General features: G+C 33.7%; 1 protein-coding gene across 3 annotated transcripts in view; it reads left to right on the forward strand.

The window, feature by feature from the left end:
• The window catches only part of LOC110997726 (GATA-binding factor C), an 80,297-nt gene that overhangs the window by 9,397 nt on the left and 46,996 nt on the right, over positions 1 to 23,904 (forward strand). For all 3 annotated transcript variants that reach the window (XM_022266025.2, XM_022266017.2, XM_022266052.2), the window contains exons 2-3: positions 18 to 319; positions 20,120 to 20,641. In XM_022266025.2, coding sequence (XP_022121717.2) covers positions 91 to 319; positions 20,120 to 20,641 — 751 coding nt within the window. In that variant the 5' untranslated portion in view covers positions 18 to 90. The remainder of the gene's footprint in view (positions 1 to 17; positions 320 to 20,119; positions 20,642 to 23,904) is intronic.

A 23,904-nucleotide genomic window follows, 5' to 3' on the forward strand; every position in this document is an offset into this window, starting at 1 on the left:
TTTGTTTCTTTTTCCAGATAGGCGCGTCATGAAGCGGTAACTGACTGAAATGCGGATAGTGACTTACAGTGCGTGTTAAAAAAGCGATGCATGGTTTGTGAGATCGGATCAGTCATGGACATGAGCGGTGAGGGGGGCGCGGGGGCACTTCAGCAGCGGTGGTACGACAGCCGGGTTAACGGCAGCCCGGCCGCTGCAGAAGTCTCGGAGACCAATGGAGACTTCTTCCACTCGCCGTTAGAGGGCGGGCATCACAGCCGCGCTCGGTACTACCATCAACAGATGCACGGGCCGTACTCCTCAGCTGTTGGATCTCATGGTGAGTTACACTTCTATAGATTTAGTTTACAATTTAAGGTAGGGTTTTATTTATACCAATCGTATTTGCGTTTTGTCCCACGAGACTGTAAGTGCGTATTCCTATTTCACTATGCCTCCTGCTGATGGAGAACAAATCTTTATTTTATTATTATTAATTACTTAAGATGTCATGTAGAACATAGTGTAATGGTTGCACCTTAACAAACGTTGTGTAAAACAAAAACTTGACGATTAAAAAAAGTTACAGAGAGTTTATTGGCAGTTCTACTCTTCCGTTCTACGCCCTTGATTTGAGAACTGGCAGTAAATGTAAAATTAGTGTAAAAGCATTTCATATATACTTCTGTTTTTGACGTTCATCATTGTACATTGTGTTCCCTAGACGAAAGACATTTGAACATTTTCCTTCTGAACCTGAATAAGGAATTAAAAACAGGACAATTTTAATAATAATTAAGTTTTAAAGCTATTTTACGCTGTAGCTATGCAGGACATGACGTAATCCGGAAGTCAAAATTATTAGATAAAATTTCGATATAACCGTAAATAGCAGCAATTTAAATGAGAGACAGAAAGTTTAACTGGACTTGTAATAAGCAATTCCGCCACAGTATTTAAAACATCTTATCGCACATCAGAATATCTCAAAAGTCCACAATTTATTTACCCGAGCCGACAAGTCAAAATCGCCATTCTTTTAGGTGACAGCTTAGGTAAACACCGTCTAAAATTCCCCACGGACCGTAAAAGAAAAAAAAAATCCCATACTTTTTTGTTTTAACGTTTCGAGGTTTATTTTATGACGCTATAAAGATTTTCGTGGGGACAGGTGGCTCTTTTATACTTCAAGTACACGCCCGAACGTACACAAACTCATATCGAACCCGGTTCCTAAAGGTTAGATTGGCGTGAGGTGGTCGCTATTTAATTTATTAAACGGTCCGTCGGTAGTGGTGTGACATTTAAGAAACTGTGTCATTTCTTGGAATCGGAACTGAGAATCGAATTCGTCGGGTTCACAGCAGTTATTAACAGTACTTTATGTGTGTCTGTCTCTATACGATTTTTGGCCTGTATGTTAACTCACTCTCTTATCGTGTCGTCCTCACTCACGAAGCGGCTTCTTGTTGCTTTGATTATATCTAAATCTGTTTAATTCATTTGTCGACAAAACGGCAGCGGACGATTCGATTATACTATAAAATTACGTAAAACATTGATTGTCACTTGTTTTTATTAATACCATATTATTGTAAACGATGTTTCGGTTTTTATATTTTGTATGACCTGTTATGGCGTTTTATGTATTGGTGAAAACACATTAAAAAATAAACTTTCAATTACTACTAGATCTCGAATCTAAACAATTACTACTTATAAAATATATTGAAGAGGTAAAAGGAGCTTGCTAAGCTTTCATTGAGCTTTTGACGAGTCGTTTCACAGTCCACAATCCACATATGCTTGCATTACACATACGAAACGGGTTAAACAATGTTATGATATACTTTTAGGGTGTAATAAAACACTTGTTAAATTCCAACTGTTGTATTCGTTTTTCAAATGTGGGTACTTAGTGGGTACGCGTAACGTGATACGAGACGATCCGACGCGCATTCTATAATTTATTCGACGCTGACACGATTGATGATATGGATGATATTATTTATTTTATAACGCCTTTCATAGCATTAAAACCTTCAAATATGTATAAAGTACTTTGTTGCTAAGATGAAGGGTATGTTTACATCGTATTAAAGCTGTAGTCTGTGTACAATCTCTTTACCCCTGGCAACAGTGTGAAGTAGAGAAACAATTAAAATTTCCCGCCTTCTTACGAGTGGATATATATTTTTTGAACATTTATGGCATACACATACAGTAAATGCCTAAATAATGTGCTAGGTGTATCGCTGGCTCCCTTTGGGTAATTAAAAAAAATCTTACTGAGGTTTAGAATCTATATCTCTTATTCTTGCAATAAAAATAGCCTATTAATCAGTAATAAACTAGCATTCAAATGGTAAAAAGAAATGGGCCTATCTAAAAATTCTTACAAAATACAAATCATTCCTCTATATATATTAGTATAGTTAAATAAAGCTATAAATAAAATTGGTTCTACAATCGTTTTAGTCCTGGGCCTCAGATTTCTGCACCTGTTTCTCTAAGAGGCCTAATCAGCCTTCTGTGCTTGGCCGTCGACTTTTTGGGTTTGCCTACGATGTTTTACTTCACTGTTCAAGCGAATGTTAAATGCGCACATAGAAAGTCCATTGGTGCACAGCTGGGAATGGAATGTACTCTCAACAACTCTAAAACCACTTGACAACATTAAACTCGCAATTATTTTTGCGTTAGGTTTTTGGATCATGGTTTTACAACCGAATTAACGGGAGTTGGAGGGGGGTGGACGAACCCGCGGCATAGTATATCATTTAACGTATCACTCAATGTGTATCTTGCGTTCAAAGGTCGGCTTTTGACATCAGAGATGTAACGATACCTTTGTTGCTTCCAAGAATGATTTTCAATACACTTATTGAAAAGTTAGAGATTTAGCGATTCTAAAATGGGATATATTGTCATGCCGTCGCGTGTGAGATGTTATGGGCGCTTTTTCGTTAAGGTTCGATCAGTTCATTTTTGATTTATTATATATTTTTATAATAATACCAACACTTAAAAGCACCAAGTCTTAAAAGGCCGATAGCGCGCTTGCGAGCAATGTCACTCACATTGCGTGAGCGGTTTCGCTTAACATCATCCTGCCCGTTTGCTTTAAAAAAAAATAATTTGCCAGCTTGGAAGCGATGCAGGCATATACTTAAAACTAATCTACCAACTACCTTATTAAATAATAAAAAGAAGGCCTACATATAATTATATATAATTTAATACATAATTATTTAAAATATGGCCGAATTTACTTATTTTAATTGAAATCCTGACATCACGATATCACCTTACCTCTGTGGTTTAGGATCTGTGTTGTTATATCAGTCCGATAGATATGAAACCTACTTTACCTACAGCGTTCTAAAATTATATTGAATTGTTACGTTAATATCAATACAGTATGTTTGTATAGATTAATTCTAGGATTTCTATCGACAATGTTCGAAATTACTTCCACCTCAATCAAATTTTCAATTATTCCCTCGTCCAGTTGAAAGTAGACGTCAACGTTTTGCTGTAGTTTACTAATTCATTTCCCTCCTGTCGTTTGATACTTCCATACTTCTTTTTTCGTCTCGTGGAGATGACTATTGAGTCTAAGAGTCTTTTCAAACACATAATAACAATGTTTGTATTAAAACATACTTATTAATAGTAATAATTGTTTTTGTTTATTGTGTAAAAAATATACAGTTTACCTAAATCCAATTACTATTTAAATAAAAATAATTTTCGAACGAAAAAAATTTGAGCTGTCACGGGACGCCTGGCAGATGTGAAACATTATTTTGTAAAAGTAATATGCAGAAAAGAACAGATTGTGATAGGAACTAAATATGTCATAATGATAAAATAAAATATTACGATTTTTTTCCAGATAACGATGACTATTTGTGGAATAAACATTATTTTCATTAAAATATTTTAAATGTGAAATTTACTACTGCATTTAGACTGTATATCATATAGCGTGGCGACGTGTCGCCAAGGCATGCGTCGCCACGCCAGAAATCGGTTTTACGTGCGGCTATAGATGTTTCACATCAAAATATGAATTGAAGGAGTGAGAAATGAACGATATAGTACAAAAGTAATGTTAAACAAAAAGATCATTCTTTGGCCACTCTTGTCTCAATTTTTTTATATAATTAGCAATAACATTGTCTAACAAAACGAGTGCGTACGCACGCACGTTTATAAAAAAACGGTCCGCACAGATTGGCGCAATTAGTAGAGCGGGGCGTGGCCTGCGCAGACGCAGTCGCCTCCCCGCACGCACACAGCGACAAGGACATGAAACTTTAATTATTTCACCTGAACATTTTCTTTAAGCGTTTATTTGAATAACACAATCCTTATCTACAAATAATGTTAGTTAAATCTCTGTTAACTTAATCGGAAGCTCTTAAGATAAACTTTGGATTAATTTGTCGGTTGTTTTGAGTTTTGATAGAATTAATTGTACGCAAATATGCAACAGATTTTTTTTGTATATAAACTATAGTAAATCTATGAATAAACTTAGCTCTTAAATTGTTACATGTAACATAAGTTGCGCAAGATTATTTTTAGACAGATTTTTAGTAGAAAAAACGTTTTTTTATCAAATGCTTTCTAATTACATAATATGTTATATTGTGTTTACTTTATTATTAATAACTATATTCATTATTAGGTATGTAAAATAAATTATAGTAGATATTTGACTTTATAAAGATACTATCTTCATTTAAATTCCTACACTTATGATGAAAGCTCCAAATGTTAGCATATTTATAAATGTTTCGTAAACTCAAACATAGATGGTGCTGTTCGCCCCGGGCCGGGCCGTAAGGGACGCAGCGATTTGGAAACCAAATATTGAACTAAACTTTCCAGACAGAATTCGCAGTTATGTTTGCTTCAATGTGTGGGAAATTATGAAATGAGTTTCAATATTTTAATACTTTTAATGAGATTCTTATGTATTGTTAATTTTGAGAATATTGGTTTTAAATAAGTTCTTTACTAAATATATTGCTACATATATGTATACAAATTAACGTAAGGTACTAGATTTTATTTAAATTACATAACAACATTAAATTGTAATTATATAAACTAAACGGTGCATTAATACCCGTTAGAAACTCTATGTATGTATCAGGTATGTTTAACTTTTTCAAAACTTTATTAAATTTATTTATATATAGGGCCACGGTTCTGACATACCTCTCTCACTGTATCCACTTCCATAACATTCACCATGCATGCTTATAAGAACTTCATAAATGACTGATTGATTTAGGTATCGTATCATCGATGAATGATAGTAATTGCATTTGAAAAAGCTTAAAGCTTTGTGCTTAATATAAACACGAACAAAAACTCCAACCACCAAAGTGGAGTTGATTAAATTCTAACACTATGGAATGTTATCCGCATAATGTTGAATGATATAACTTTTTCTCCATCCGAGATTCGCGGGATTTGGAATCGGTAAAAAAAACCTTCACGATTAATTAAGTCAGTCCGTTATTCATTAGAGCGGGCGTTTATTGGCCGTCACAATACATTTACCACACGTTCGGTTGCTGTCTTGGATGACGCAACGGCATACTTGTTCTTCTGGTAGGCGATTGTCATTTTTTGACTCAAGACAATTTCACCCATATGCGGGTTGTTGTACAATCACAAAACAAGCCTGAAGATTTTTACATGGAGCTATATGAAATATATCAAAATCCTCAACGTGCTATAAATATTAAATAAATTTAAAAAAACGTGTGTGTATATTACTATATACACGCGTTAGAAGTAATACTTCTTTGGCATAAAATGAAAATCTTTTCGATGTTTTTATCTTTCGCCTTATTCTGCGTTAGTAGAAAAAAACGATACTAACAATAGAAAAAAAATATTTTCATAATTTTTGCCTTTCGGCAAACGAACATTAAAAAAACTAAAATGTTGATATAGCTAACTTCAGGGTGTCGGGTTTTGTGACAGTGTGCGTGCGTATCGTAAAAATTTACTCACTCATTTTTCCCTAACGCGCAAATAGAAGTACCTACCTATATTATTATTACACACGATTTTTTTGACCTCCGACGGAGTGAAGGCCTTCTCCAAATTCTCATTTTCGCCATGTTCCAATTCCCTGCTATCTCTTCTATTCTATACTCTTATCTCCTGTATGTAGCGTGTTTCGATAACCTGTATGTAACAGAAAACACCTAATCCTTCAACGATTAAGACACCAAGTAACAAAAAGCTTTCGCTTACAAAGCTCTAACGATAGGCAACATAATTGCATCAGTTATTGCAGAATACGCCCTATACCACGGTAGCCCTCGGCAATTCACAAACTTTACGTTGACCTGTATTGAGTTATTAAGATCGTACCATGATATTATAAACCCTAATTTGAAAATTCTTGGTACAGCTTAGATATGTTTTGGTTCAGTGGATATTCTTCTTAAAAGCCACTTAATACACTTTAGTTTGGCTTTCTGTCTGCTTGTGCAATGTTGGCCTAGTGACTTCAGCGTGCGTTTCTTGTTCGTAGGCGTAGGTTCAATCCCCGGCTGTGCACAAATGGATTTTTTCTTTGTCCGCATTTAACATTCGCTTACGGTACCTATACGAAAACGCCGCGAGGAAACCGGCTAACCTTAGACCCGAAAAGGCGACAGCGTGTGTCAGGCATTAGCATAACACCTACTGGTCTATTAGACTAATAATCATGAAACAGCTACAGAAATCTGAGGCCAAGACCTAAAAAGATTGTGGTGCCATTAATTTATTTGACTAAAGTGTAATAAGCTTAGTGCAAATACGCAAAAGAGAAGGTATAAAAAGTATTGTATATATTTGTTTATATATACACTATAAGTGCTTTCCTTTGACATGGACACACATGACAACTACCAACAAAACTGGTATAGGATACGTTATAGTAAAAAACGTTTAAGACTAGACATTCAAGTCCTCTTGCAACTTTTAAAATTTTTAAATTGAGGATATATTTTTGATTCAAAAATATATCCTCAAATCAGACATATAATATAAATAAAGATTTAACAAATGCTATCAACCATCTCACACCCCTCACTCCCGTATCTGTTTAGTCGGTAAATTTTAAAAATTATTTAGGCTGTAAGATTTTTCTATATTGAACTGTAATTATAAACTCGCTAAGCAAACAATGCAATACGTAAAAGAGTTATAAAAATCGATATACGAATAGAAAATAGTGTTACGTTTAATTGGCTCGTTTGTTGGATGCCGATCGATACTGCTTCTAAGCACGAAGTTCACTGTTAACCTGAATAACACTATTGTAAAGGGAAAAATGCGATTCAGGTTAATTAGAAGCACGCTTTTTAATTGGTTTTTAGAACTTTCAATTTTAGGTTACAGTTTCAAATACGTGGATATGCTTTCAATTAATAATATAATTTAAACAGACAAGTCTATATTTAATATGTTCAATCATAAAATTATAAAATTGCTCACCCACACAAATCATCCAACTCCAAGTAAAACATAATATGTATTGCTATGCGCTTTAATCAGTAAATTATGAATAAAAATATTTTTTACTGTTCCTTTACTGAAATTAAACAACAAAATATGAAACGTTAATAATATTAACAATAATTTAATTGAGTAATGTGTGTAATCAGAGCTTTTACGAGCTTTTTAACCATGTTATTTCTATTATATATCGCTTTACTTCACAATTGTACAATTAAAATTAGTCTTAACGATTAGACTATTAATAGCATTGGAACACCGACCGACAGATACACAAAACTTACATATAAGCTACCCATGAAACGTTATGTAATATCTTGTGAAACGAAAAATTTGTTAAATTATGAAATGTTTCGTATTGTAGAAAATATTATGTCCACTACCCTTAATACGTCAAATGGAAGAGACTACCGCCTCTGGGAAATGGGAATCCTAATTTTGGGGCTAGTGCACTTTTAACAAAACATCCTTATCATTATCTATAGAAAAGTTTTTTCTATATTTCTTTATATCATCATTTATTCCCTAACTAGCTTATAGACCGTATAAGAATCGATTGTTGTAAAAACGTTAATCAATATTAGCCTTCCGACCCCTCTTATTAAAAGCTAATTATCAAAGTTGCTTACGTCACTACAATATACTTAATACCACGAACAAAGCTTCCCAGTAACTTTTTCTAATCGGTCATTATTGTTAGTGAAAAAACTTACCCATATTTGGTTCGATGCACAAACGCCGGTCACTCTGTACTTAATGTATTCATTTTACTTTTATATCTTTCGCGTGATTAACTCTGATTGATTGCTTCCAAATATTGATGTTAATATTCAAATGTCTCTATGACAGAGATAGAAATTTACTATCGCGTCGAGTGGGAAAAGGACAGATAAATCCCATTTTATCTTGCAAAAACGACACGAGTCGGAAGCGAAATAGTTGATGTAATCGTCTTTATAGAACACGAATGAAAAAATATACCACGTTTATTATGCCAATACGATCCGGTTCGATGAGTAATACATAGCTTTTGTGTTTATGGCCATAAGTTTCGTCGCGACAACACTTCAAATCATCAATTTTGGGAATTTAAAATTTAATTAATAACAAAAGAATGATGTTTTTTTAACAAGATTGATAGCTGTGTTTACATTGTTATTTATGAAGTCCCTTCCAATTTGGAGGCTGTTGCGGGTCTCCGTTTGTTTCCGGTCGATTGCCACGGTGAAGGTGATTCGCCGAGAGCTTGATGGATGAAGGTAGAGAAGCGGTCGACCCGAGTGAATTCGTGTATCCAATCCCAACATACGTTTTGCCGGCTGGAACGATCAAATAGCGCAAAGTGCTCGGTATTAAAGGTCAATATCGAATGGCAGTTATATATCAGGGATAACGTTAGTTTGTTAATAACGTTTTGTGGATGAGTCGGTGGTTATGTCACGATTTGTCATTGCCGTGCGGTTTAAGACAACCTAAGCAGAAGCTATGATAAAAATGCGACGATGAACTTGGCTATCCGGTCGACTTTTAATTATAAAAGATAAATGACATTACAATTTGAATTTATAGAGAACGCTTAAGCACTATTAAAATAATGTATAAATTGTGTTGCAATGCGCGGAATTCTTAAGCGGGCGTACTGTCCTCACACCTTGCAGAAATCGCTCAGCCAAGAAATAAGATTAATGCTTTCATTACGCTATAATTCCTAGTTTAAAACATTTAGGGTAGAGGGTGTTAGCGTCGCGAGTCCGTTCCGCTGGAAGGCTATTTTCGCAGCACATTACTGAGGATGAATGATTTCCTGCTGCGCCATGATTTATACTTCGTTGTTACGTCGCTACCAGCTTGAGTTTACGTAAACTCATTACCAGCCCCTTGTAAAGAATGGAAGTGTCCATTCGTAGCTTTGTATAGAAACTATCGCATTTGTCTTTCTTTGTTGAGTTTGCCACGCGATCGCTCTTACACCGCGTATCGATTTACGTTGCTGTGGGAGTTTAAACATTCCTGTTAATATTTAATTAATTTGTTATCTATTGTCAATTTTACCATTTATATCTATTTATAAATTTACCAACACACTCAAGCTTTGTCTACTTATTACGAGTTTTATATATAAATATTTGGAACATATACTATAAACATGAATCCAGTTTTATGGCATTATAGTGAATTGTTAATGCAGACCTAGAATCAGTACAGTGCTGTTTGTAGTGATAATCATTGGTTCGAGTCTCATGCGCTCTCAATTGCCATGATTAGTCTTGGCGCACTTGTTCAGAAATAACAAGTAGTCCTTTGAGATTACAGTCAAAGATTTTTTTATTTAGTTGAATAGAGATTTTTAGTCATACTTTGAGAGTATATAGATCAGGTTCTCCACTTCCTTTTGATTTATAAAGCATATGTAAAAAACAGTTAGGAATAAATTAAACAGCGGCTCCCAGATGTCTGTATCCGTTTCATTTCTATATTTAATAGGCAAGTAGAAGACACGCCGTCGACTTTTTAGGTCTAAGGCAAGCCGCATTCACAATCTGGTATCGAATCTACCACCTCAGGGATGAGAATCACACGCTGACGCCACAAGGCCAAGACTGCTCAATATTATTTCAATTTAGTATTGTCTTTTATTAACATAACTTTTACACTATTAACACTTTTTTACATAACTTTAATCCGTAAAAAAGTGTTTTTCTTTAAATTATTTCAATTTAAACAAGGCATTAATAGTAAAGAATCGATAGACCACTGGAGGGTATTTAAGATTGATACATGATTTTCTAACATAACCTTGACATGATAACAATATCTTACATATTAGGTACTGCATGAGTCGTCACAATTTCCATAATTAATAACTGCGGTTCGATCACGATTTCTATCATTAAACGTGATCTTGGCTCTTCAACAAGGCAAGTAATTGTTTTACAAGCGATTTATAGGGTTATAGCGAAATTACGTATCTAGCCGGTTAACGTTCGCGGGTCTTTCTGACCCCACAATCTTGACAATGGCTGGTACGTATAATGCCTATAATGACGGCGCTGGTCAGCAGCGGATTATATAAGCGATCGTGACTTTCGTATTACGGTATCGGTAAAAATACGAATGACAATATGTAGTTTCATACTGGTTTCAAATAAACGGAGTTTTTCATATTTTAGCCTTGTTTATTACGTAGTAATTTACTCAAATAAGCTTCATTAATAGAATTTGATATTAAAATTTGTTAATTTTTATTTATTCTTATTGTTGTTACTGTGTAGTTTAATAATATTATAGCTAATTACAATGTAAAATTTAATTTGTTTTTCTTGACGTTCATAAGTGTACACATTTACCTATATGAATAAAGATATTTTGATTTGATTGATTGATTTGAAAAGATTATTTATTTCACCTTTACGAGTATTTTTACCTTTTTTCTTATTCGTTTAAATGCAGGAATAAATAGCGTTGTTTTAACTTTCTTTCTTTCTTTTCAAGATAGTAAAGACAATGTGACAGAAAGAGACGAATCTTGTAATAATAGTGCAATCGGATAATGATTTATAAAACATATTAAAAAATTATATAACTGTTGAAATTGAGTGAATTTGTCATTGTTATTAATTACATTCAAAAGTGCTTGTGGCGTAACAATGCACTTTGATTAACGCAATCGGAATCGATAAATCGAGTTACAATTTACGTTATAACCTCGATTTATAGCTCCTTTATAATGAAAATGTTTAAGGTATAGCCAGACTTGCACATTTGATTTTAAATGTATAATAAAGGTGGTACTATTTTTTTGCGGTTCAGAATTGGGCTTCAGCATGCGGCTGTGAGGTCGTATGTTTGATCCCTGGCTGTGCAACAGTGTACTTTGTCTTTGTGCATATGTGCACGGTTGTACGGCCGAAGAACACCTACTTGGCTATTAGATTGCAAAATTATTATAAAACATAATCGTAACGATACATAAACGTGAGGTAAAGACTTAAGAAGGTTTTTTTTTATAGAACAGGGGTTAAACGCGCAGGAGGCTCACCTGATGTTAAGTGACGCCACTATTAAATCTTCCAGTCCAACTAAATTTGAAACGCACTTAATCTTGCATTGGTTCTGGAATTTGTTAAATACCTACCGAACAGTTGTTTATAATGAATATTACATAACGATCGGAATGTAGATACGTTGTATTACGAGTTATCAAATCTGTCTGATGAATCATTTGCAAACAAGCAAATCAAATAAATTCTTAAATAGAATTAGATGGATTATAAAGAAAAATAATTATTGGTTATATAAATCGAGTTCAAATAGGTTAAGGTAGCATCTGACTGTCACAGCAAGTGTAGTGGAAATTTTCTAGAGGCTGCGCATACGCCGCCGGCATAGCAAGGAGCGGCGTGTTTGATGTGAATCACAAGTGTACCGTGACATATCCGAGTGCTCGATAGATTTTTACGGATCTATAAACTCGGCCGAACGTTTTAATTGTAACCTTAGCTTTCGTGGTTAAACTTTTGAAAGCTAATTCGAATTCTGTCGAGCTTTTTCATTGCGGTTACATTCAAGTTTTTAACTATTGAGGTATTCAATGATGTTAAAAATTAAGTCCCGTAATACCAATTGCACAAGAAGTGCTTAATTGTTTTTATAAAAAGTGATTGCCAATTAGAGACTAATTAGTAATCGGAGATCGAATACTGAATTGTTCAACACGTTCCAGGTGGTTCTGGAACCTGGAAATTGTTATTTCCAGATTAATACTGTTGTATATCACAAGATCACATCATCAAATGACAGCATAAGATTAAAAAAGTTGAAATTGTATATTAAATATTTGGATTTGAACGGATTTAACTACAAAATTCGACCTGAATTATTCAACCTCAAATGACCACTTCCTTCCTTACTCAGAAAGGAAAGGTATCGACGGGCCGTCAGACAATGAAATTTTTATTAAAATGCAATAACAATAAAAATCGTGTCCGGACATTAGTGATGTTAAAATATTCTCCAAACGCCACTTAATGAGAAGTGATGGGTTCGTAAGAAAATAAAAATACAATGTCCCACCCCTGGTTCTGGCATTTCGTATGCAGTGCGCAGACGCTGGGATTACATGTCTTGTATGCAAAGGATTGTTCGTTGCCCGTTGCACCCGAATATATTGTCAAATTATCTAGGTGCGTGCTCAGTTTTTTTCATCTTGTAACAAGCTTTTTCACTAACTAAGCGATATTCGGTCGAACGTCTAGCGAAAACATCGTAAGGAAACTGACTTGCCTTGGTCCTCTTGCCCAAAGTCGACGTCATATGTCAGGCAAAGGAAGTTGATCATCTACTTGCCTATTAGATTGACAAGTGATCAACATACAGAAATATGAGGACCAGTTAAAATGGACCACTGATTTTTTTTTATTTAAACGACAATTAATTATAAGAAATCTTTAGTATACTTTCTTTAGTAGGTATACCCATTTGATTCCAATTATATATTTGTGACCTATAAATATTTTGTCTTCGTTAAATGTTACTACAAATAAATAAATGAGACAATTCTTCTTAAACAAATTCAAAATAAACAAAACCCTTTAATTAAATCAAGGTATCGTTAAACACTTCATTTTATATAGATCAAAAGCTATTTAGGAGTATTAAACAGTAATACGTTCTGTATTCTAAATATCTTGTAAAGGTAAAACACTGGTAATAAGGCGATAGTCAAACGACATCGGAACCTATCGAAACCTGTTTCTTGCCAATACAAAACAATCGCCGCGGGAACCTTCACAATTCATATTCTTAGGCACTGGTTATAGTTTTTATGAGAAGTTTATAAACGCTTGATAGAGGCTATAAATCTTTTTGAGACACCCACGTAGACGATCCAATAATTGACAGTAAATCTAATCAAAGTTTTGGTAGCGAATTTGTGGGATTAGCGAAAGTAAATCAATAATATAAAAAATTGGCTGCCTATCTATACTAACGATATAAAGCTAAATAGGTTTCTTTGAGACTTAAAAACTGCTGGTATTGATAATAGTCTATGACAAGAGCAAGGTTTAAAATACCAGAATGCTCCTTCATATATAGGTACCGCGTTTCTGGTGGTGAAATAAAATTAGCTTTAATAATTCCTCTTTATTTTATTAAATAAATAAAACAAATGAATCTTATCATTATTAATCTTACAACAGCAACAATGAAATAAACAAAAATATTAACACACTATAAAGTTATAGTATACAGGTACCTAGTGGCTTAAAATATGCTCCTATTAATTACATACAACACTTACTTAGTCCGCTGGCTCTGAGACCCAAAAAGTGAATTATATTGACGCCCAAAAAGGCAGTCATCGCAGCCCATAGTGGGTGCGTTGCCGGTCTTTAAGGGAGGACTACGCTCGAATTTTAAATTGTTGGAGGTCGTATCTCTCAGGGAAGACCCCCACCGGTAGTCGATTCCACAGTTCGCCCGTTCGCAATAGAAAATGCCATGTGAAACAGACTGTGGAAGATTTCCAGCCATCAAGGTGATGTTGGTGCAAATTTAGTATTTTAGAATCGTTCCAGCAAAACGCAACTATTGGCTTAGTATCTCAATAAATTCGTATCCCAAAATATACAAGATTTTTTATATTTAACCTAATTCTAAGTTTAATTACGCTTGTGTTCGCGATTTTGTTGGTGTCTCAGTACACCAACAAAATCGCGAACCAGCTACATACATCACAGCATTCAAATGTAATCTATAACCAACTCGATTAATCCCTCCATAATCCGTCCAGCTAATTATTATTCAAGTCTCACAATGCAGTAGTCCTATAATAAGAAATGTAATATAAAAGTATTATAATCCAATAACAGAACATGATACTGCCCGCCCGCGTTCACAATTAACCATTCGTAACGCAGCTAGTTGATCGTAAAACATATTTTGGTCACTTATAGGAATTAGAAGGACGTCGCATTGGATCGAATAATGATTAGGTAATATAGACATCATGTGTGGCATGACGATGTCTTGTTAATTCATTGTGCAATAGGTCTAAGTGGATTGCTATGAATGTATTTGATGTCTTTAATTTCTTTTAAAACGCGCAGTGGTTGCCTAGTGGTTTGATCATGTTCAGGCACAGGAGGCTTATATTGCTATTAGATTGACAAATAAGCAGAAAACAGATTTAGAAATCTGAGGCCCAGACGTAAATTGGCAATTGGCTTAATTGAAGCACAACCTGATTTATTTTATTTATAATTTGTTAAATTGTAAATTTTTGTAAAATCCCGTATGCGACAAGATATTTTCAATTTTCCGACCAACTCGTCAAATTTTTGTTTTCTTTTTATATAGGTATATATGTAGCTGTAAGATGACGTATAATTAAACCAAGTTCATTATAATAATCAGAGAGACAATGTTTAGAGTAGTGTTGGTCTAGTGGCGTGAGGTTCTATAAGGCATACAGTTCAAAACCTTATTGAAAACACGATCTTAAACAAGAGGGATGTCTTGTGTTAAAACCAATAAATCGTTCACGTGACACCGAACTATAAAAAGAGAAATTTGAATAAAATTAGAACTTTTCGATGGCTGCAAAGTATTCCCACGTTATTAATTAATATTAATTATGCATATTGATTCGGAAATGGTTTTATACATTTTTGTACCGTTGCTAAATATGGACGGACGGTTTGTTTGCATGCAAAACTTCTTGCAACTCGTACGGCATAATAAATACGGTTATATAATCAATACAAAATAGTATTCGTTGATTAATTACAGCTAGATTCATCAATAAGCTTTGATTTGTAGAAATAATATCATTTATTTGAAAAAATGTTGGTGTCAAAACATTCAATATGAACCGGGAGGCTAAAAATTCAAGAATCAGTTTTTAGTTTAAATGGATTGAACATCCAGATTAAGCATTCAAACAAGCTAGTTATGCATATCCGTAGTTGCTTCTCGTATATTTTGATATCGATTTTCCTTTAGTATTTTATTATGTATGATGTATCAGTGTGCCGAGCGTTGGAAATCCTTTATAAATAAATGCTATTTAATGAACTAGGTCTTGTAAGATTTTCCTTTATTTAGTAAATAGTTGTGGTTCAGTACAATCAGTATTATACTAATAATAATAAATAGAAAATTAAAAAAAAAATTAAAAAGTTTGTTCCTTATGACAGTGTTCCTTTAACGCTAGCATCATTTTCTCGTTGTATTGCGATACTTATTCGTTGAGCGAGGAATACACCTTACAGCTTTGGGGTCACCGGTACTATATACCTGGCGCCAATTTGTTTCTTAATCCAAAGGGAGCGAAATCGAAGTTGGAGTAAAGACTCTAGAATCTTCCTTAGTTGAGAATACGAAATGTAAGGAGAATCTTCACTGATAACAATGTGTTCTTATACCGTCGATATGGGATCCTTTGTTGATACTTTGATACTACCTTAAACAACGAGCGATCAATAAATTAAAATTAATTCGGCGTGCGAACGGCGAGATCCGATAAACGATATGGACGCCTACATTTATCATTCGTTAACACGTCGGATATTTCACGCTGAAATAATGTCTAAAACATAGGACATAAGGGTCAATGATGAGCACGTATTATAACATAGGATAATACACTTAAATACAATATGTCCAAGGAATAATATAGCATGAAGAGTTATTTGTACGATATACGAATTTGAATGCTTGGAGGTTGTGTTTTGCAAATGCACTTTGACGCCTTTTTTGTTTACATATTTTTAATTACCATATGGATTATGCTACGTAATATATTAACACTGTATTTATGAGCCCCTAAAACATTATATTAAAAAGGCCTCAGAAAAATGGAAGTACAACGCTCAAAGTACTTTTTTATTTTCCAGAATAATATCTATAATAAAATCACGTTACATTAGATAATCACTGCGAACCAAACCAAACCAGCCAAAGAAACAACTCCTTCATACAAACCATTGGAACCTTCAAGAGAACACAGTAGATGTATTTATTAAGAGAATAACTAGACTACGTCTATTTAATTAATATATATTATAAACTATTAATTCATAAACCTATGGCAAAAATGAAATATAAATATAGAACATATAAAATTATTATTTTTTAATAATTTAAGTTTTAAATTAGCGAGCGTGTTAAGGTTTTTAGGGGCTGTAAAACCGTTACATTTATGCAGCACTTGCAATAGCCAGCGGCGTTTCCTGATAACATCTCTGGTTGCATCTGCCGGAGCGGACATATGCAGGGGTTGGGGTTCGATTCCGGTGCTTTGTCTGCTCTGAGAACCCGCTTTGATTGGTTTATGATTTAATTTTGTTTATTTATATACAGAATTGTTTATTTAATCACATGATGGCCGTTATCATTGGTTGTCGAAAAGTAAATTACTTTTCACATCAGTATAATAATAGTTTCTTAGTTACTTCGTGTCAGGTTCATGCAGGAGTCTATTATAAAATTTTCTGCTTTTTTCAAAATTAAAGCACTATACTTCGTAATTATGTCATCATGTTTGCCAATACAATGTAATATTGTAAGTACATTGATTATATGAAATACCCAGTCATTTCATAGAACGTAAGTATTCTATGTAATTATAGGTATATGTATATGTTTTAATCGAAGGTTGTCCTGTACCTAATAAGAATGGATTTATAATTCAATACAATCAATATTCTATCTAACACAATGGCCTAAACTTGTGCGCTAATGAATAAAAAGCTCACTCCGTACCACGATATCTTATAATATGAAGTAAGCGATACGAATATTTTTATATATTATTGTCGCAGCGACTCTATCGAGCGAAACAAGAGAACGCTTCCATCGTACAGTCCTGTGCTTGGAATATTACTATTAAATATCAATTATTTAGTTAAGGAACTAATTGAGACATTAAATCTCTGTATGTGCATTATTACTATAGGTTAGTGTAATGTATATGTTAATAGTAATGTATTTTATGAGAAAATTCACGCTGTTTTAAAATGTATTATTAGTGTCGCGTTATTTGACGTCGCAGCGATCATGGTAGGGGGCAGGTAGGCCATGTGGCTAGATGGCGCGATAAGGAGAATTATTCATACGCTATCGTACCATCAGTAGTGGTATTGTGAACGAAGGGCGGCTGCCGGTCGTCGTTGTCAAAACGTTGTGCGGCCTATGTCTGCAATTATTGTTTTCGTGTCAGCAGATTTAAGAGTTTGAGTCCCTGGGGAATTAGATTGGATTTTGAAGTGATCTTTTAATACGTATGATAAAGATTTTAATGTGATTAATTTAGAACGCCTTAGGTACCAAAATGTAGTAATGTATTATACATATTAGAATATTTAATTATGTATCGATGTATGTCAAAATCGTAACTTAGGCTGAGATTTAAGCTATACATCCTGTACTTTTTCTTTAATTGAAATTTAAGAACCTAATCTAAAATGTATAATTAGGAAAATATGTTAAGATAGAGACTAAGCTCTAAGTGACACTTCCATATATTAAAATTAAGTAAGGCTGAGCTTTAAGCTCAATCTCATTAAGTATTGTAAACACATTCACTAATGAATTTTGAGCCCAGTTACCATACCGGGTGCACTGATAAATATCACTTATCTCCCGGTCAGATCAACACCTGGGTAGGATCGATGCGGGCAAGGGTTAAAAAACTACTGTGTTTGGTTATTTTTGTATGCTTTTATTATTATAACAGATCTATTGTAGATTTTTATGACAAATTTTTTTTTATGATTACAAAAAAAATTAAGTCTATATTTGCAGCGAATGTGGTATATTTATTATTATTAAATACAACAGATATTTAACAGATAATTAAATTATCTTATATTTTTAGTTTTAGACATTATATTTTTAGTAAGGTTTTTGTTTTTATAAAATATATACTGAGTATGCCTCACATTTTAATCTGCAATTCGTTTCAAGCCAAAAATCAGACTAGAACTTGAGTGATTCCTTAAACTAAACAAACTCTGCTTTAAATACAGATTACCAATAAACCACAATTCACTTATATACCAGTTTTCTTTATTGAATTTTACCCACAATTACAAATACTACTAGCAACCCGTAGTGCAAGGGACGTACCCTTCGTAAAGCTAACCAATCGTCACACAGCACATATGTTTGTGTTTTAAATAATAATTGTGAATTGAAAGGGGAGTGAATACATATGCTAGCTGTCGGTCAAATTATTTGCTGAATCATATTTGCTGTGGGACGATTTAAGTAAAAATTATTGATGTTCTACAATATTTTAATTACGTTGTTATTTAAAGAAACTGGCCATTCTTATCTATGTTTTTTTCAGTTAAACTTGAAATATTAACTTTCAAATGTGTCTTTTAAATAGGTCTAATTGAAATAACAGATTTGACTTTGACTTTCCCGGCGAAACAACAATTTGGGATGAAGGGTATATTATAATGTAGTGAAAAATAAATAAAAATAAATAAATAATATGACCGATATATATATGGTTTCATTACGTTGAAATTATTCAATAAAATCTTTATCTGTCTACTAAACTTGTTTTACTGGAATCGTATGCGAGACCTCCAGGTTAATACAACTAAGCCACACGTGAAAAACAGTCAAATAAAATTGTTCTTAGCATTCAAGTGTTTCGCTCTAGTATAACATTAATATGGAAATCTATTATTATTATCATTAATATTTTATGTAGCTGTAAAACGTAAACAAATCACTCATGTATATAATTAAACTGACAGAATAGTTATTAAATTAACGAAACTTCCGTCTTAATTGCCCTTTGTTGCCGCATTTGAGAAAACAGAGGCTTTGTTAATGCCGCGGTATGACTTGACATTTCTTTCACAGTTTTATCTAATACCCATTACAATTTATTAAAATATAATTTCGAAAATCTTCATTATCTCTTGAGAATTGTTGGAGACAATACTATCCTATTTTCTATCTCTCTAATTAGAACTCATTAGCCCTTGTTAAGATAAACTTTCAAAAACCCTGTTAACCAGTGTCAACTAGTTCAACAATTTAATGTCTTAAAATAAAGAAACCTCTAAGATACTGACGAGTTTGAAAAGACAACGAAGCAAAGGTCTAAAATGTCATCTTACTTACTGTCCTTACAACAAGTAGTAGATTAAGGGTTTGTTTCACAATGTCCGGATAAGTTCCAAATAAGCTATTTATTACTTATTGGTAGGATAAAGAGTATTTTTGCGTTTCACGACTGTCAGATAGCGCTATTCGTCATGAAAGGCGAAGTATTTTATTCGGAACTTTTATCTTTTGAATAATTTATGTGTTGCATATATGTTTGGTACTTTATCCATACATTGTGAAACAGACCCTTAATATTTTAAATAGACATTATAGTTGTATTTCTAAGAATAGTAATTTAAACCACGAAATCTTTGATTAGTTAATGAGTGATTCAAGCACGAGACTAGATCGGGCTAGTTGAAGTTTCTTCAATCTTTAATTAATTTCTTTAATAACTGTTATCTTCAAATAACTCTACAACTCATAGAGCAATAAAGAATGTTTTGACTAATTAAATTATCTTTTCTAGGTCGGTCATTAGGTAGTGGTAGTGGTCAAGTGTGCAGGCCGCACTTCCACACGCCACTGCATCCATGGCTGGACTCCAAGGCACTCGGAAGCGGCGCGTGGGGCAGCGGCTTCCAGCAGGATGGCGCCGCAGAGAAACCCCTCTCCCCCGCACAACATCCACACCCTCACCCCCTCTTTTCATTCCCTCCCACCCCTCCTAAAGACTCAACGCCGGACTCCGTAGCGGCTGCGGCGCTCGGCCAGCAGGATTACCAGGCGGCCGTCGCCCACGCTACAGCCATGAGCGTCGCGTTCATGCAACAGCAGCAAGAGCTTCCTCTGTGCGGCGACGTCAAGCCCATGATGGGCGCACCGTCGAAGCAACGCGAAGGTGCGCAGCCAGACACCTGTCCTCAGGAGAGTCAGCCCTCTGGGGAGTACAACGCGCAATACAACGCAGACTACTACAACTACCAGGGGAAGGGTTATAATGGGCAGCAGCAAAACAAACCGCGGCCGAACAAGACGCGTACGAGCGCCGGTGAGTTCGCGCGAAAGCTCACAATGCACTCGCTCGCTGGCACTTACTAGACGATTATCCGATACATCAGAACTATTCAATTCAAAAGTTCTTCGAGAACATTCAAATTCCTAATCAATTGTGGTGAAACTCAAGTTGCGTTCAATGATAATAATGTTAAAGATGATTGGATAATCGTATGTTGCACCGGGATAATTTCACGTGTTCACTAACTGTCACTGGTGTTCTGGTGCTAAATAACGCTTTTTACTAAACATATATGCGGTAAAGTTACCATAGCAACGCTGCAATCTGATTGGATTTGGAAACAATGCGTTGCTATGACAACCAATTGATATCGTAATACGATTTCAGGGCTAGCGGTTGAGGGTAATTTTAAAAGGTGTTGGGTAATAATAATTGAATCACTATTCTTAGGTAAATAATTAATTAAATAATTGGCAAAGTAATTCACAATAAAATCTTATTTCTGAATTAAGATACCATTATAAATATGGTTAAAGAGTCGATATCTAGTACATGTGTGCATATGTAACATAAGCAGTCTTGTTGACGCGAGAAATTCAGATAAAAATAGTTTTCCAAAATTATTTTTATATTGTACGTTAGGCTACCTAATAACAGACCATTTATTAGCCGCGGAAGCAATTACCTCAACGTTCTCTTGCCATATTACTAAGCCTCGTCTCTCAATCTCGTTTGGTACTTTTGACTTATACCAGCAAAAACAACTTCACACAAAATTACCATTGGATGGAGAACATATTAGATTTATTTCTGTGGGAATACCATAACGATTGAAATGGCCTTCGCGCATTTAAATAGTTACTCTTACAACAAATAAAGCGATTACTTAATAATAATGTAACATAGTAATAAAGATAAAAAAGTTACATAAAATTTAGGCAATTACTTTAGTTAATTCGGTATTTTTCGTATTTATGCACGGGCGCATTGTTTGAGTGTGACATGTGAACTTCTGAAGTTTAGTTTCTCATTACTTAATTGTTGATTCTATTGTTGGTTTCTAGCTTAATTTTTCAGACTATATTTCGAGATCGTGATGAAATTTACGTTAATTTATTCACTTAAGTAAATAAGATCGTTATATTGACTTATGAAATAATAATTAAGTGCTTTAAAATTAAAATGACTAAATGTCACTTTCATTATTTAAACAAGATACATATGTACGATAAAATAATTAAATACAACATGAGCACAGGTATGATTTTATATATTAAAACTAAATCAACTTCAATATTCAAAATTCTTATGAATTTAAATAACCTACTAATGTAACAAAAGTTGGAAATAAAAAAACGACTTCCGCCAACTGGGACCTTTAATATTAATTGAACAAAAAACTTTCCATTCTAGGTAATATAGTACTAAAAACGATTGCCTCTACACACACACATAAAAATACACCTATTTTAACACACATATAGGTCACGTCATCTATTCTACTATAACAATAATAATATACTATTAATAAAGAACTTACCTCTTAAAACGAGTATTTTTCCGCATCTCAAAGCATTATTCAAATAATTCATATAACAATTAAGGTTATACATATCAACGACCTTAAAACATAATGTGTCCATTGTTCATTTGCCGTTTTCGCAATAATGTATAAAGCGAAATATAATACTAATACAATAATTCGAATACTCTAACGTAAATTGTCCTAAATTCTTAATAAAAGGATTCGATGCCGTGGTAGGTACTCACTAGTCAAAATATCGATAACATCGAGAAGCTGGATTTGTTATTTTCTATTGTTAGGAATTGTTCGTTCCTATGTTACTTATGGACCAGTCGTATTTTGTCGTCCAAATCGACTATATATCTCTTCATAGTATTAGTAGCGTGTCCGTCACGTCAAAATATATTTTTTAGTTTGTGTTTTTGCTTCTATTTTAATAAAGTATGGAGTTTCTTGCCCATTCTTCTCCATACGAAATTACCTGATGGAAGGGGCAACTAGAATCATCTTTATTTTTTCTAAATACTATTTTAGGTGGTCTAATTGGAAAAAATGATTTGATTTGCGTTATTAAAGGCTTATTTTCGTGTGTCATTAGGATAAGAGCAAGTAGGTCGCGTTTTCACGAAATACTCTTTTAACAAAGGACGATGCATTTTACATTGTTGCGATTTATATAATGATTTCATAAAAGTTATTACATAAGTATCCCACGAGAGCGGATCTAATAGTCGTAGGAATTTCTCAGAGCGGTAATTGGCGATGTATTGAAAAAGCTGGCTTTAATTGCTGAAAGAAAAACTGAACTATGAGACAGCCTGTCAAAGCTATTGGATGAGGTGTTATAAAAGTTATAGATATATTCGCCTGATAACCAGCGGAAACTCTACTTTTTATATTTGCTCGCTATTCAATTGCAAACTTATTAGTTACTTAATATCTAGTAAATCATATCACTATATTTTATTTATAGCAATTGATTTAGGAAGCGTAATGAACGGTTTTAATTCTTAATTTACCAATATAACCAAACATGAAATAAACATTTGTACACGACCGAAGCTTCAATAACAAAGAAAATTATATAAAGTTAAAAAAAAGCGTTTGAAATGCTAGAGTTTGCACATGATGAATAATTAGGTAATAATTTTCTTAATGCTTAATAACCGACACTTTATAATACAAATGTATTAAATAAATATTAAAATTTATTAAGTAAATAAGGTGCTTTTAAAAGAAAATACTTATTATACATAAATAGTAGCATTTAAGATAGCTTTAGAATTTAATTAATAATCTAGACATTTTCAATTACAATTACATGTGTTGAGCAAAAACATTTCCCCTCGAGGTATAAGCATTTACCAATTTATAAGACGTTTACTTAGTAGAAACACGTTTAGAGAAAAAACTAGTAGACGTTAATTGATAATTGTATATCACGTTATTAATAGTTTCTTAACCGACGTCAGACAAAGAGGGATATTTTTCTATCGCCGATACTAGATACCTTGATAGATTTTGGCATAGGAGCGATTTCACTTTTTGCATTCAAAGTCGTACTGTTGAAGATGGCCTGCAAAAGGTTCTTCTCACTGGTGGTAGATTCAAGATATTTTTTTAAAAGGGAATTGTCTTTTGTATTAATACCATGGTAAGTTTACTTTTACGTTAACTTATCCTAAAAAACCGACGCAGTGTCTTGCCTATTATATCAAAGAAATCTGAGGCCAACGAAAAGGTTGTTGCGCAAATGGTTTAAAGTTTTATA

The sequence above is a fragment of the Pieris rapae genome, chromosome 10, assembly GCF_905147795.1.
Source record: "Pieris rapae chromosome 10, ilPieRapa1.1, whole genome shotgun sequence".
Taxonomy (NCBI): Eukaryota; Metazoa; Arthropoda; class Insecta; order Lepidoptera; family Pieridae; genus Pieris; species Pieris rapae.